This window comes from Elephas maximus, chromosome 12 (assembly GCF_024166365.1).
Source record: "Elephas maximus indicus isolate mEleMax1 chromosome 12, mEleMax1 primary haplotype, whole genome shotgun sequence".
In the NCBI taxonomy this organism is placed as follows: domain Eukaryota; kingdom Metazoa; phylum Chordata; class Mammalia; order Proboscidea; family Elephantidae; genus Elephas; species Elephas maximus.
This window is the reverse complement of record NC_064830.1, coordinates 30495861-30512290: the sequence shown is the minus strand read 5'-3', so window position 1 is coordinate 30512290 and position 16430 is coordinate 30495861. Positions and strand designations below refer to the sequence as shown.

Below are 16430 nucleotides of genomic sequence, written 5' to 3'. Positions count from 1 at the left end.
ATTTAAATCTTTTGTCCATTTTTTAAAAATTGGGTTGTCTTTTTGTTGTTGAGTTATAAGAATTCTTTATATATTCTAGATACTAGACCCTTGTCAGATATATGCAGTCCTTGGGTGGTGCAAACAGTTAAGCACTTGGCTGCTAACCGAAACGTTGGAGGTTCAAGTCCGCCCAGAGTCACCTCAGAAAAAAAGCCTGGAAATCTGCTCCTGAAAAATCTGTCATTGAAAACCCTGTGGAGGACAGTTCTACTCTGATACACATGGAATTGTCATGAGTAGGACTATCCTCAGCTGCAGTGGTTACCAGATATATGACTTGTAAATATTGTCCCCTATTCTGTGGGTTATCGTTTCACTTTCTCGATGATATCCTTTGAGACACAAAATTTTAAACTTTTCATCTTCATCTTTAACATGTTAATCCTTCTTTGTTCTGTCCTTTCGAGTTGCTCAGCGTTAGTAAGATCCTTCTTCCACATGATAGTCCTTCACATATTTAATAAATGTGATTGTTATTCCCTTTAGTCTTGTGATGAAGGTACTGGAACCTACCAACTCTATTTATACTGACCAGTGTCCAGGTTGGAGGGAGAATCTTGAAGAGTCTCAGAATGCTTGCTTAGCTTGACACATTTGTACAAAATCAAGAAAACCTTCCTTTCTTCATTCCCTTTTTAAACCTGTCCAGATTCCCTCTTGCTTTAACCTGTATAATTACCCTGGAGCAATCCCTCAGTGTTGCTTTCTCATGTCCAAATTAGTCTAACACACTTTCCTTCTTTTCTTGAGGTACCATGATAACATGGAGATTGAGTTGGGGCCCTAACAACCTTATTTGGTGTCTGCCAGTCCTTCCTTGGTGTTAAACCTAATGGTTTTCTTCTCAGTATACCTAAACTTTGTCAGGCTTAAGCGATCCGGTTCAAAAAACCAAATATCTTACAGATTGCAGTTGGAATTAAACTGCTTTTTTCTCTTCCTTTTTACCTGTTTTTATAGTCACAGTTCTTTTGACTTTTTTGGTACCAGGCCCTTTTTCTCAGAATTTTGAGCATATCTACTAACTTCTAAAAAAAACTTGTAAGTATCATTTTAATCTGAACATGCTAAGATATATCAGTTTCACCCATTGTCTTTCACCCCTAGCCTGTGGTCAGTCTTCTTGATGAAGGAAGCTCTACAGGAGCACCTCTCAGCAGTCTTAGCTTGAATGCCTCCAGTGATAGGCAGCTCCCTTCTACAGGTTAACCTATTTGATTGCTAAATAGCATTGATGGTTATTTGACTTATGTAGTATGAACAGACATGCTACACAAACACCTGTTGTACATAGCTTGGTACTCTGTGTGGGACTAAGGAATGGGTAGGATGTTCCTAAAGAGGAGATAAAATATCAACTCTGTTATTATGGATTGAAATCCCCCCAAAATATGTGTTGTAAATCCTAACCTGTATGTCTGTGGTTATAATCTCATTTGGGAATGGGTTGTCTTTGTTGTATTAATGAGGCAGGATTAGTGTAGGGTGTATCTTAAGTCAATCTCTTTTGAGATATAAAAGAAATTAAACAAGCGAGCAGAAGAGAGATAGAATGAGAGAGGTACTAAGACACATGGAGATCTTCGAGGAACCAGGAAGCAGAAACTGAAGAGATAAAGACCTTCCTCCAGAGCCAACAGAAAGAGAAAGCCTTCCACTAGAGCTGATGCTCTCAATTTGGACTTCTAGCCTCCTGAAGTGAGAAAATAAATTTCTGTTTGTTAAAGTCATCCGCTTGTGCTGTTTCTGTTATAGCAGCACTAGATAACTAACACAGAATTTGGTACTGGAAGAATGGGGTGCTACTCCAACAGATGATACCTAAATTGTGGAAGCGGTTTTGGAATTGGGTAATTGGTAGAGGCTGGAAGAATTTTAAGGTGCCTAATAGTAAAGCCTAAATTGCCTTGAAGAGACTGTTGGTATAATTATGGGTGTCAGGGCAGTTCTGGTGAGGGCTCAGAAGGAAGTGAAGAGAACTATAGAGAAAGCCTCTGGCATCTTAGAGAATACATATGGCACCAACAACAGAGTGTTGCTAGAAATGTGGGGGTTAAAAGTGCTTTGTTGAAGCTTTAAAAGAAAATGATGATCATGTGATTGGAGAATGGAGGAAGGGCAGTGCTTTTTATGCAGTGGCAAAGCATTTGTCTGGATTATGTTCAAATGTTTAGTGGAAGGTAGAACATGTAAGTGATGAGATTTCTAAGCAAGATCTTAAAGGAACTGCATGGTTTCTCCTTGCCGCTTACATTAAAATGTGAGAGGAAAGAGATGGACTTAAAAGTGAACTGTGCAAAATGCAAAGAGAACTTAAAAATTTGGAAAATTCAGTTGTACAAATTAAGGATACATGTCCTACATGTCCTAAAGTGTTCACCAAGGATGTGGCCACACAATCTCTTGTTAAAGAGATTAAGCCTATAACTGATGGCTCTAACAACTACCACAGCAGAAAACCTATCAGCTTAGAACAAAAGGAAAGAACGCTGTCTGCCTTTTGGGATTGTACAGGCAGGAAGCAGGCCAAAGGAGCTACATCTGTTGTCCTTCAAGAAAAGAAAAGGACCATCCCTGGAGCCACTTGGAGATCAGCAGAACTGTTGGAAGGGAACACAAAAATCAGGGCTTTCCAGGTTTCAAAGGATGGGGTCATGGTCTCCTGCATCTCAAAGGAAGGGTGAGGCCACAGCCTCCTAGGTTTCAAAGAGTCAAATCTTCAAGTTGGTTTTGGAGTATGGGACTGCCATTAGCGTGTACCAGGGGGGTGGGGCCACCACCCAAAGCTGATGGGGCTGGGCTGCCATGCCCAAGGGGCAGAAGAACAAGGCCCTACCAGGGCCAAGAGGGTGGGGTCGCCACTCAGATGACCTAGGAAAATGGGGCTGCCTAAAGCCAAGAGAGCAGAGATTGCCATCCCAGAGGGTCCAGAAGGTGGAGCTGAATCCCAGGGCCAACGGGCTTCTACCCAGAATCCAGAGAGTACAGCCAACACACAGAGTCTGCAGGATGGGGCCATTGCCTAGGTAATCTCAGAGAAGAGAGGATTATTTTCAAGGCTTGAGAGCTGATGTGATTTGTTCTGCTGGGTTTTGGACTTGCTTCGTGCCTGTTATCCCTCCAGTTTCTCCCATTTGTAATGGAAATGTCTACCTTTGCCTGTTCTACCATTGTACTTTGGAAACCGATAATTTGTATTCTAGGTTTCACAGGTTCACAGATGAAGAGGAATTTTTCCCCAGGGTGGAATACGCCGAAAGTCTCACCCATATTTGATTTAGATATTCAGATGAGATTTGGGACTTGGAGTTGACTTAAGACTTTTGGGATGATGTAATGGGGTGAATGAGTTTTGCATGCGTAAGGACATGAATTTTGGGGTGCCATAGGGCGGAGTGCTATGGATTGAGTTATGTCCCTCAAAGTATATATTGCAAATCCTAACCTCTGTGCCTGTGATTATAATCTCATTTGGTAATGGGGTGTCTGTTATATTGCTGAGACAGGATTAGTATAGGGTGTATTTTGAGTCAGTCTCTTTTGAGATATAAAAGAGATTAAACAAGCAGAAGAGAGATGGGGAAGATAGATGCCAAGACACCCGGAGATCTCCAAGGAACCAGGAAGCAGTAGCTGAAGAGACAAGGACCTTCCTCCAGAGCCGACAGAGAGAGAAAGCCTTCTACTTGAGTTCATGTCCTGAATTCAGACCTCTTGCCTCCTGAAATGAGAAAATAAGTTTGTGTTTGTTAAAACCATCCACTTGAGGTATTTCTGTTAATGCAGCACTAGACAGCTAAGACACTTGTGTTTTAAGGAATTATCTCGTGGAGAGGTTGACATATGAAATAATAGCATAAGGAATTGAGGTAGGAAGAGAAGAGGTACAAAGTGTGGAGGTGAAGAAGCTTGGATTTTCAGGTTCCCTTTCACTGCTAGATCACAAGCTAGATGATTTGTCCTCATTTTGGCTTCAGAAGATGTGTCTATCAATTCCCATGCTGGGAGTGAGACTGATGGGTGTGCTGAGGAAACGGAATGTGGATATCATTCAGATACATGTAGGGAGAAAAAACTATCTGCGGGCATTTTTATTTTTCCAAGTAGATGTCTGTGTTGCCCTTTTTGTTTTTCTGCCCTTGTAGTTAATATTTTTAATCACTTTTATTAGTAATAATATATGTAAAAATGAGACAGATATCCTTCCCTAAAGTAAACAGTGAAATAATAGTGAACAGTCTTCTTTAAAGTAATTGAAATGAGGCCTTGCATATATTCTGCTACTGGAATTTTAGCTACCTCATTACTGTAATTACTCTTAGCTCGGTATAGATCCATAAAATCAAAGATTTTAATTCAGAGAAGGTTCATTACCTATTGTTGAAACAGGAATTAAGCAGATAACATTTTAATGGCTTGGAAGACAGTAATGCCTTGTGCTTCAATAGATTTCTTCCGAAAGATCTGCAGAGTTTCATTTATCCTCAAAAATTAATCACTAACAGAAAGAAATAATCACCGACGGAGATGGCAAGGCTTTTCCTCATTTGATGATATGTGTAAAACCCTTTCTAGAAAATCTTGTATTCTTGATGTTTGACTAATAGTTGCAGCTATTTGCTGAACGTGAACATTTCAGAGCATAGATTCTCTTCACCCTTTACAAGTAGTCTGTATTTTAGATGTGGAAGCTCGGGGCTCAGAGAGATTGCCCTTAACAAGGACACAGCTGTGCAGCAAAGGAAGCGAGGTGGGAAATTGGTCTCCGGCGCTGTCTTTTCACAGCACCAGATTGCCTCTCACGCTAACTCAGAGTTATTCGATTAAGAGAATTAAATCCACTAATCCTCCTGGACTTGTCTCATATTTATTTCAGACATCCAAGTCCAAAAATAACAGAATATATTCCCTCTCTCAAGCGTGTAAATCACCGATCAATCCACAGACTATGTACCAGAGTAAATTCCCGATGAATTAAAGAATGAAAATAAGAAAATAAAAAAGAATATGTGTGAAATCTTATGAGGAATTATAACTTCTAAGGTTTGAAGCAGTAGACTAGATCACAATTGAACAAGATCCACAGGTTTAACAATATAAAAATGTAAAACTTATATACAACAAAAATAACCACAGCAGAATTCCAAATGACAGATTCGAATCCTCATTATAACTAAAATAAAAATGTATGTTTAAAGTAGACAAAGAGCTCATTCACATGTGAAAGAAAGATGCCACAACTCTAGTAAAAAAGCAATGGAGTTAATCTTTCTCACACACAAAAAAAACATTAAAAATAAGAAACGTATGAAAAAATATCCATCCTTGTACATAAACAAATGAATTAAAATTAAAGTAGCATTGATTTAGCAAATGATTTTGTTTTTAAAGTAAGGATACCCAAAGCTGAGAATTTTATGCTGAAACACATACTCATATTCCTACACTCATATCATCATGTAAACTGGTACAGTTTGAAATTATTATGAAATTACCACATACATTCATATTCAGAACCCAAAAAAAGTTTCAAATACTTTGACCCAGTAATACTTCTCTTAGTAATTTTCCTAAGAAAATAATTCAAATAAGAACATATGTGCATAAAAGCATGTTTATTGTAGTGTTTCAATAATAGCAAACAATTAAAAGCAGCTGAAATATTTTTAGCACGAGAAGTTAAATAACTTGTTACATCCACTCAGTAGACTATTTTGCAGCCATTAAAAATTTTAAGAATGAAAACCGTAAAATATTTTTTTAATTTTATGTATAATGAGAAAAAGTAGAATACAAATTGGTTTGTATTATATGATTGATTTTGAAAATATATGGACAATTAAGGGAGAGGAAACGATGGTAAAGTCATTTCTTATCATGATGAAGTGAATGTTTTTTTTTTTCTTTTTTCAAACTGTTTCCACTTTTTTCTTTTCAAAAAGAAAAATATAGTAGGTTAGAATGAGTAATAGGTGCTAAGACAGTAGCAGGCTTGTGTGGCAGATAGTCGCAGATTTTGAGTGCCCGAAGTTAGAATTTTAGTCAAAAACAAGATAAATGAAGACAAATTTTAGCTTAACAAATTAACCTAGCAACTCAGTGGTGCGGTGATAATGCCAAAGGGCCTGAAAATGCTTTGGGATGCCAGGCACTCTGGGTACTGAGGAGAAGAGTTGAGACCAGGTAGTGAAACTCTGAGACAGGCGGTATGGTGTGTGGAGAAGAGCACTCTCGGCTCTCGGACCTTGGGCGATTCATTTCTTCTCTGACCCTCAGGTTCTTCTTCTTAAAATGCACTTCTTGGAATAGGTCATTACAGAGGCTATCTCTTAGCTCTCTGTAGTATTTTATTACCTATTCTGACCCAAATATGTACAGAATAATTGTCTATGAAGTATTTTTCTTGTAAATGGCAGTTGTAAAGCCTACTCTGGCCATCTTTTCCTCTTGCAGCAAGCCAGAGCCGGTTAGAAAGTCAGAGAAAGGAAGTAAAGTCAGCTCCCCTGTATTTTCTAGTACTTGATTACAAGAAGCTAAACCAAAATTTCTCCCCAGACATTTCTCTAGCCACTGCCCAAACTCAGCTATCTCTGATACTACCTTTCTTTAGGGAACCTTTGAGAGGAGCCAGGGCCAAAGGAGAAACATTATATTTAGTTTCCATGACTTTGGCCTTAGGTTTTCTCAACCAGCTAATAACAAATAGCTTTTGGAGAAAGCAGATGGTTTACCCTGCCCTTGCCCTCACCCCATCCCTGCTCGTCCACCCTTAACTGCCGTCCCGCCAGGACGTGGGCAGGTATCTGAGAAGCTGGGCACATCCAGCCAGAAACTTATTTTACAGATGCCATTGCACCAGAGGGAGATGCAGACATGAAAGAGGAGCAATAGAAGCAGCAGCTGCAGGCACGGACAGAACCCTGTCTCTTCCCTGAGCTGGAAAAAGTCCATCTCTCCCTTTCTAGACGTCCTTTAGACCCCACAGGGAGGATCAGTGAGGCCACAGAAAGAATAATAAAGGTGTTCTCGCATAGAAGCCTTATTCGGGGCAACAAAGAAAGTATTGCCCTGCAGTGTTTGGATTCTGAGCCTTTTATCCTTATATGTTATCAAACATTTGCCTATAGCATCCTGGCATACACTCTCGTCCTTCCTGGAGGGGTAGGTGGAGGGATTCTTTATTTTTAAGGGTGAACCAAAATAACAGCAGGCACAGGAACGAGTGTGCGTACGTGCATACACCCTGTGTGTGTGCGTGTGCATGTGCGTGTGTGCAGGCAGCAGGGTACAATGAAGGAATTCTGGCTTTGGCATGATTCACATATTCACATGCTCGTCCACAAATCTGGCTGAGCTGCTAGCACGTGACCAACACCACTGTAGGCACTGGGGAATGCAGAAGTGAACAAAGAAGATATGATCCCTGCTCTGGAAGAGGTTATGTTCTGGGAGGGGAACAAACAAGTAAACCAGTCAGAGAGGTGTGGGCTCCTAGTCCAGCCTCACCGTTTAGCGGCTATACAGCATTGGACATAGGACTTTAACCTCTTGGAACCTCAGTTTCTTTATAAAATGAGGTTTTAGCTGTCTTCCAGGGATGTCTAAGGCTTAGAGGCAAAGTGCCTAGTTAGGATGTGGCACGTGGGAGGTACTCAGTAAATGAATGGTAGACGCGATTATAATGCGAGCAGAGTCTCCATGGGGCTGACATTCTTGCTAACTTGCTGTGGAGCAAAAGAGAAAGGATGAAGACAGATGGAAAGAAGACATGTAGAACTCATAAGAACCCCCCAGTGGGAGTATTAAAAGTTCTTCTGCCCCTTTTAGCAGAAAAGTGTCAGTTGCTTTCTCTACTGTCTAGCCTTTAAAAGCAAAACAAAAACACTAACTTGAGTTCAACCTAAGTGTCTTCCTGAGTCAAAGGTGAGCTGTGTGCATGAGTGCTCATGAAAAGAAAGGCCGAAGAAAAGACGCTGGGGATTTTCAAAGACACACGGCAGTTCTAGGGCCTGGCACTATTTGGACTCTTTGTAGAGCAGGGTCTTTATCATGTAACTTGTACTTGTGCAGTTTACAATAATGTGATTCAGTTTAATAGTATAGATTCATTCAGCCATTCAGCCAACGTTGATTAAACTGGATGCTGAATTAGAAAGATGGCAAAACCTCTGTGCCCTCAGAACCGCCCAGTCTGGCAGGGGAGACAGACATACAAATTACCATAACACAACAGGAAGAAGAATATGGAGGGAATATCTTGAGAATATGGAGGGAGGAGTAATCTGCTTAGCCAAGAAAGTTAAAATGTCACCAAGGAGATGGCATATGATGCTTATGCAGGGTTTTAAAGGATAAGTAGGCTATAGGAAAGAGAGACGCTATCTGATAGTGGGCAGTCACTTGTATTCTCATAACCTTTTTATGTTTTCATTCAGAGCATGTTGATTGTAATTCAGACACAGTTGACCTTCTCATCTGCAGCAGCCTCTCCTCACAGCACATGTTAGACGAGCATGCTGTGTACAATTGTTGGTCTAAACATTAGTTAATTGGCTTTGAAATGCCATGTTATTTCTGAGGTTCCTACAACTAAAATTATTAAAAGTACATAGTGACAGTAAGAACCTGTCATAAAGCTGTTTTATGACACCTCAGTGTAAAGGGGAGGCTCTGAATTTTGATACATGGTTAGTGTGAACTCGATTGCTTGTAAGAATACAGACAATAGTATAAAACAGGAGAATAAGTATAAGAGCCGTGGAAAAATTTACATAGATTAGGAAGATAAGATTAGAGAGAAAGATGGTACAAACAATATGCAAGCCCAAATTGCCTATAAAAACTTTTTTTAAGAGTAAGCTTGGTACTGAGCTCTCTGGAGGCTAAAAGGAGAACAACTTAAAAACCCACCATTGATTACCCTGTTTATATCATTGGTGTTGAGGGACATATTATTTACTCAGGGGACTAGAAAATAAATTTTCCAGTTCTGAAAAGAATTTTTTCATGTGGATCTACATATGGCAGAGATTTTGGGTTAAAGAATACGGATCATTGTAAAAGTACAAATTAAATGGTAAATGTTGTCAAGAGCACAGACTTTGAAATCAGACTGACCTAAATTCTTATTCTGGCTCTACTGTTCACTGTAGACTTCAGTTTCCTAATCTGTAAAATGGAGAGGTAAAAGAGCTGACTTCATTGGGTTGAATTGGAAGGACTCAGTGAAATGATCTATGTACAATGTTTGCACAGTTTCTGGCACTTAAATGTGGTAGTTGTAGCGATGATTCAAGAGACGTGGCTATGTCTTATGTTAAAAGGAAACAGTGTCTGTCATCCCATGTCTGTGATCTCAGAGATGTTCCCGTCCTACATGCGCTTTTAGGAACAGACACTGTTAAACCTAAGTAAAAGTATGATGGTGAAGGCAAAAAAGCAATCTGTAACAAACCAAGAGTGTAATGAGCCTGGTGTAAGAAGAACTAACCAAAGGCCACTCTCATGTTTTGCCTGTCTTATTTCTTGAAGGTGGATGATTCAAATTGTGACCAAGAACTTCTTTCCCTGCTCCTGGATGCCAAACTGTTGGCGAAGTGTATCTCCACTCCCTTTTATCCTCGTATCGTCGACCACCTCTTGGCCAGCCTACAGCAAGGGCGTTGGGATGCAGAGGAGCTGACCAGGAACCTGTGGGAAGCCGGCCATGAAGCTGAAGCCGGGTCGCTCCTCCTAGCCATAAGGGGAACTCATCGAGCTTTGAGAACTTTCAGCACAGCCCTCAGAGCAGGACAGCACTGGGTGTGAGTGTGCCTTCCATAGGCCCAAAACACAATCACAAGTCTCCCAGTTCCTTGGGGAGAAGAACACCCAGAGCCAAATGCTCTTCCCAGAAGCAACATGTGTACTAGTTAATTGTTCCAAGTGATTCCAGCAAATTGCAAATAAAGCTGTATATAAATGATGAGCAAGCTTCTATTTAAAATTTGTTTATATGTCTTATAGTGACAGCTTTCTTACGGATTAAGGGAGACTCTTCCCCCCCACCACCATCTCTTTTTAAATGCCTTGTCTCAACAGAATGCAGTTATCGAAGCTGCAGTTCAGAAAACTAGACGTGGTGGTAGGGAGGGTTGTATTAAGAAGGGAGAGAGTAATGGAGAAGTAAATGGTTGGGGCATCTGTCGAAGATGAGGAGGAAAGATGGTCTGGGTTCAAATCTCAATCATGTAACCTTGAGCAAATTATTCAATCTCTCTGAACCTTAGTCCGTTATCTATAAAATGACAGTTGCATTATTTATCTCACAAGGTAGTTGAGTATTCTATGAGGTTGTGTGTGAAAGACTCTGTCAGATACACAGTGAGGGCCCAATAAATGTTAATCTCCTTCCCCTCACTGGTATTACAGTAGGAGTGTGTATGTATATGAATTATGACTTTAAGACACAGTTCAGGCCATAGTCAAATGATCAATACCGACACATAGAAGCTGCCTACACTTGAATAAGGGCCACCATAGCTTACCAGAACCAAAATATTCAAGTTGACAAATGTCATATCTGTAAAACTATATAGCCAGGTAGGTGGGGTAGCAGAGCTGAAATATACATAGGGGAGGATTGACATATTGGGGTTCACTAATTTGCAAGTAGCCAGTTATAGCAAGAGTGTGAATACCAACACCCCTAGGGAAACCAACTACAGAAGGCATGTTCCCTACTGTAGAGGATAAGAACTCTGGTTCTTAACTTATGGGCACTTGTCCCCAGTGCAAAAGCGAAGATGGAGGCTGTGGCTGGGTGCTCTGGCCTTAGCTGTGGTGAGAGTCTTCACACCAGGTCCAAGGTACAGCAGCAGTATGGGCAGCATGGGGAGAGAGAGGAATCCACACTTACATGGGGACTAACAGGTCATCAGAGGCATCCACCTTGAGCCCATGGTGGGCTCTTTACCCCTACCTAAAGAAATATTTGCTTGGAGGAGTGAAGCTGGCTGTGTATTAATAGAAAAGCTTCATCTAGATAAATGATTACTATTTCTAGATAGATGAGAGAATTTTATGTAAGATAATCCTTGGGTATCTGGAATATGTTTTTAATAACTCAAGCAATTTGAAAAGGCTACCTTGAGTCAATTATCATATTGATATGTCAAAGCCGATGGACTGAATGTGACAAGGCTCACTGTAGGTCTTGGATGTATAGCGTGTTGAGCCTGGGAAAGGCAGCCTAGTCTGCACGTTTTCCTCCGAATTGGGCTGACCCTCTATGCCACTTCACCTTACAGTCTGTCAGCATCATCAATATTGGCTTCACTTCATTTCTAGTCCTACAGGTGTAGCTACAGAGTCCTCTCACAAGCTTTGATCATTTTTGAAGAAGACTTGTTAGCATAATACTTTTCTGACTTCTGACCAGTTGTCTATTCCAAGATTGAGTTTCTTGTCCAAACCTTCAACAGCACCTAGAATTGGGGAATCACCTGTACAGGGTTCTGAAAGGTTTCAGAAGAAAGGGAACAGCATTTGTCTCCCAAGTTAGGTGACACCTGTCAAGAGACAGAACCGTTACCAGAGAATAGCCTTGGTTCTTGTCTTTGGTGTAGGAAAGAATTCAAACACTGAGACAAAGAGTGTCAAGCAAGCAAGGGGTTTTATTAGTTAGCAGAGGGTTAATAGCAAAAGTACACTTCACCAGAGAGCTTTCTTAGGGTTTTGTACCCTTTTTCTCTTATCTCTCCCTGTTAACATTTAATAGCCAAGTCAGGGACCCTTACAGAGACTATTTCCTTGGCTTAACGTTTAATTACCAAGTTAGGGACCTTATCAAGTTAAGGACCATTTCCTTGATTTAAGGTTTTATTACGTAGGGACCATTTTATTGAAGAATGTCACCACCCCGTCTCTACTTCCTCCCGAGTGTAAGCCCTCCCCCTCCCCCTTACAGATCCATAAGGCCAGAAACGCCATTCTAGAAAATGATGGTACCAACTGTACCAGATGGTATTGATCATGTCACCTCCAGAAAGCGTGAGCACTGCAAACTTGGGTTTCCTCTAACCTTACACCTGACTACCATCATTTCAGGCAATCAAAAACATAAAGTAAGCAGTATTCTGAGATAAGAGAGTCTACGTTAAAGGAATCCATCCAGAGAGCTTCAGACTGCCACACTATAGATTCCTATGTTAGATAGGCCTTAGAAATCTGACTTTATAGATTAGAGAACAGAAGCCCAGAGAGCTGAAATGATTTTCTCAAGAAAACGGTGAATTTTAGGTTTCCACACTCCCAGCCACCACTCCACAATGCTTATTAGGAGAGATTCCCTCATATAAACTACATTGTCCTGTCTCATGTCCTGGCTTACCAGTAACCAAATTTGCAAGGCTATTTGAGCAGTTTTTCTAAAAAACAAAAGCATGAGAAATGAAGTTCACTCCAGATTCACACTTAATTGTATAAATACTCTAGAAGACTGAGTTGGTCTTTGTTGGTATTTATGATGTTAACCATGAATGTTAGATAGAGAAGTAAGATAATATCTCTCTTGCTGTAAAAAGTTCTTAACGGTTACCACCCAAAACTTTCCCATTGAAAATAAGAATAAAAAAGGCTGGACTGACCCCCATTCTCGTTAGATCTATTGCTTTGCTTGGCTAGAAAGTGAACCCAAGGGTGAGCCAGTGTAAAGAGTGAGCCATTGTATCAGAGCCTAGTGAACTCTGGCTCACTAGTCATCTGTGAGACTTGAAATAAGCCACTTCATCTCTCTGAGCCTCAGTTTTCTCATCCACAAATGAGGCTAGTAATGCTTCTGAGGATATTTTTGCTGTCAATAAATGATGCTGTTGTATCACCGCCATCCAAGGTCTCTGTGTCCTGCTGCAACCCCATCTGCCAAGGGATTCTTCTCTGCAGCTGGGGCTGAACCATGCTTCAGCTGGAGAAATATCACCTATACGTATACAGCCCAAACTTTAAATACATGAACTCATTTAATCCTCACAGTAACTTTATATGGAAGTAGAGAGGTTAAGTAATTTGTTCAAGGTCACAAAGCTAATAATGGAATCATGATGCAAACTCAGGTAGTCTGATCCAGAACCTAGCCCTTTCTGCAGTGCTATATTAACTCCATTCATTCAGAACCCAGATGAATTTCCAGGAAGGCATTTGAAAGACACTGCTCTGTTTTCCTTCCATTCATGAACTGATAATATGGCAAAAGGTAGCCGTGAAATGGCCTCTGACTCTTTCCAAATGCTTGCTTGTGTCCTAGCTTACAAAGGTGGGGCACACTTGATCTTCTCTTTGTTCAAGACTTGTAATGCAGCTATGTCCAAACTCCATTCCCTCCATTCCCCACTTATCATAGAATACCTAGGGGCCATCGTTCTAACCTGTCCTACTATCCCAAGTTTTCCAGAGGGTATATGTAGATTTGACAGCCATTAACACTGTTCTTAGACAATTGTTACTAGGACATCGCAGCTTACTAAAACGAGGGAGATCAATGGCTTCTAAAGTGTCCATATCCACATTGAAGATCATCTGAACCAGTGCCTATCATTCATGGCTACGTATTAGGATCACCCAAGGAGAGTTTAAAACATACTGATGACTGAGACCCCCACCCCAGGCCAATGAAATCAAAATGTCTGAGGTTAGAACCTAAGCAGCTCCCCAAGTGATGCTGAAACACAGCCAGTAGGGAGAATCAGATTTATGTCATTGTTGTCTCATCTTTTGTTGTTGACCATGTCTCTGCCTCCTTTTCCTTTTTCCTTTCATTCAGAAGGCAAGTGGGGAAAGTAAAAAGACCCAAACCTGACTCCTTTATTCCCTATTAATCCTATTCTGGAAAAGGAGGAAGCTGGAGTTCTTGGAGTGATCTGTGAACACCAGTTCTCTCCTTGGCCATCACATCTGAGGAGCTGGTTTAAAAAGAAGGGATCCCTCACGAAGAAAAGAAAAGATGCAAATAGCCAAAATAAAAAATGAAAGAGGCAACATTACAACTGGCCCAATAGAAATAAAGAGAATTATGACAGAATATTATGAACAACTGTATGGCAACAAACTGGACACCAAAAAACTTGTTGCCATTGAGTTGATTTCAACTCAGCAACCCTATAGGAGCAAGTAGAACTGCCCCATAGGATTTCCAAGGAGCAGCTGGTGGATTTGAACTGCACATCTTTTGATTAGCAGCCGAGCTCTAAAACCACTGTACATCAGGGCTCTAACCAACTGAATAACCTAGGTGAAATAAAAAAATTCTTAGAAGCACACAACCTACCCAAACTGACTCAAGAGGAAGTAGAAAGTCTCAGCAACCTCATAACAAGTGAAAAGATTGAATCAGTGATCAAAAACCTCCCAATAAAAAAAAAAAAAAAAATCCTGTACCAGATGGCTCCACTGCGTGATTCTACCGAACATTTAGAGAATTGACACCAATACTGTTTAAACTCCTCCAAAAGAAAAGGAAGGAATGCTCCCTAATTCATTCTATGAAGCAAACAACCCCGATACCCAAACCAGCCAAGGACACCACAAAAAAAGAAAACTAGAAGCCAATATATCTTATGAATATAGATGCAGAAATCCTTAACAAAATATTAGCAAACGGAATCCAACAAAATATTAAAGGAGTCATGCACCGTGACCCAGTGAGATTTATTCCAGGAATCCAGGGATGGTTCAGCATTAGAAAATCAATCAATGTAATACATCACATCAACAGAATAAAGGAAAAGAACCACATGATCATCTCTATGGATGCAGAAAAAGCCTTTGATAAAATCCAACACCCTCTCTTGATGAAAAGATTAAAGAAGATTGGAATAGAAGGGAAATTTCTCAGTATGATTCAGGGAGTATATGAGAAGCCAACAACCAACATTACACTTAATGGAGACAGACTGAGAGCTTTCCTCTTGAAATCAGGAACAAGACAAGGGTGCCAGCTCTAATTTCTATTCAATATTGTGTTAGAAGTCCTAGCCAGAGCAATAAGACAAAAAGAAATAAAAAGTATACATATTGGAAAAAAGAAGTAAAATTGTCTCTATTTGCAAATGATTGATTGATTGATCCTGTATATAGAAAATTCCACAGAGTCCATAAGAAAACTTCTGGAGCTAATAGAGGAATTTAGCAAAGTTGCAGGGTAAAAGGTCAACAAATGGAAATTGGTTGGGTTTCAAATACCAGTAATGAGAAGTCTGAAAGGGAAATTAGAGAAACAATTTCCTTTACAGTAGCATCTAAGAAAATAAAATACCTAGGAATAAACCTAACCAGGGACATGAAGGACTTATACAACCAAAACTATAAAACACTGCTGAAGGAGATTAAAGAAGAATTAAATAAATGGAAAGATGTTCCATGTTCATGGATTGGAAGATATAATATTATTAAGGTGTCAGTACTACCCAAAGTGATCTATAGATTAACACAATCCCAATAAAAATTCCAACAACCTTCTTTACAGAAATAGAAAAACCAACCCTCAACTTTCTATGGAAAGCCAAGAAGCCCTGTATAGCTAAAACAGAGCTGAAAGAGAAGAACAAAGTAGAACTCACACTTCCTGATTTGAAAACATACAATACAGCTATAGTAATCAAAACAGCCTTGTACTGGCATGACAGTAGACACATAGACCAATGGAATAGAATTGACGTAAACCCACACATCTATGGTCAACTGACTTTTGACAAGGGTGCTCAGTCCATTAGATGGGAGAAGAAGAGTCTCTTCAGTAAATGATGCTGGCCAGAGACGTGTCCAAGGATGTTCACAGCAGCGTTATTTGTAATAGCCAAAACTAATAAATTGTGAGGTAATCATAAAATGAAATTCTCTGTAGCAAGAAAACTGAATGAACTACATGTAATTATTCACAAAAAGACAAATGACTCTCACAACCATACTTTTGAATAAAAGAAGCTAGATATATACATTTATAAAAAATATAAGTAATAAGTAACACAAAAGTATAGTGTATATATATATAAAATGTTTGATTCCTCTTCTAAAATGTTCAAACATAGGCAAACTAACCTGTGGTGTCAGACGTTAAGGTAGAAGTTACCCCTGGGGAGGAAGAAAAGATAATTGTTGCAAAGAACATGGGGGTGGCTTCTAGGGGGCTGGTGATGTTTTATGTCTTGACCTGAGTATGGTTTACACAGAGATTTGATTCGTAAGGTTCCATTGATTTATGTTTGTGCATTTTTCCATTTGTAGTTACACTGCATTGAAATGTTAAATAAGAAAAAAGGAAATGAAAATACATAACAGTGAGTGAGACATAATGGAAAAGAACAAAAAACGGCTGTTAAACTATAGGTATACCCTTAAATAAATAAGTGATGCTG

At 39.9% G+C, this 16430-nt stretch overlaps 1 protein-coding gene across 3 annotated transcripts in view; it reads left to right on the top strand.

The window, feature by feature from the left end:
• The window catches only part of NBAS (NBAS subunit of NRZ tethering complex), a 452886-nt gene extending 442880 nt beyond the window's left edge, over positions 1-10006 (top strand). For all 3 annotated transcript variants that reach the window (XM_049903481.1, XM_049903480.1, XM_049903479.1), the window contains one exon: positions 9574-10006. In XM_049903481.1, coding sequence (XP_049759438.1) covers positions 9574-9849 — 276 coding nt within the window. In that variant the 3' untranslated portion in view covers positions 9850-10006. The remainder of the gene's footprint in view (positions 1-9573) is intronic.
• Positions 10007-16430: the final 6424 nt, after the last annotated feature.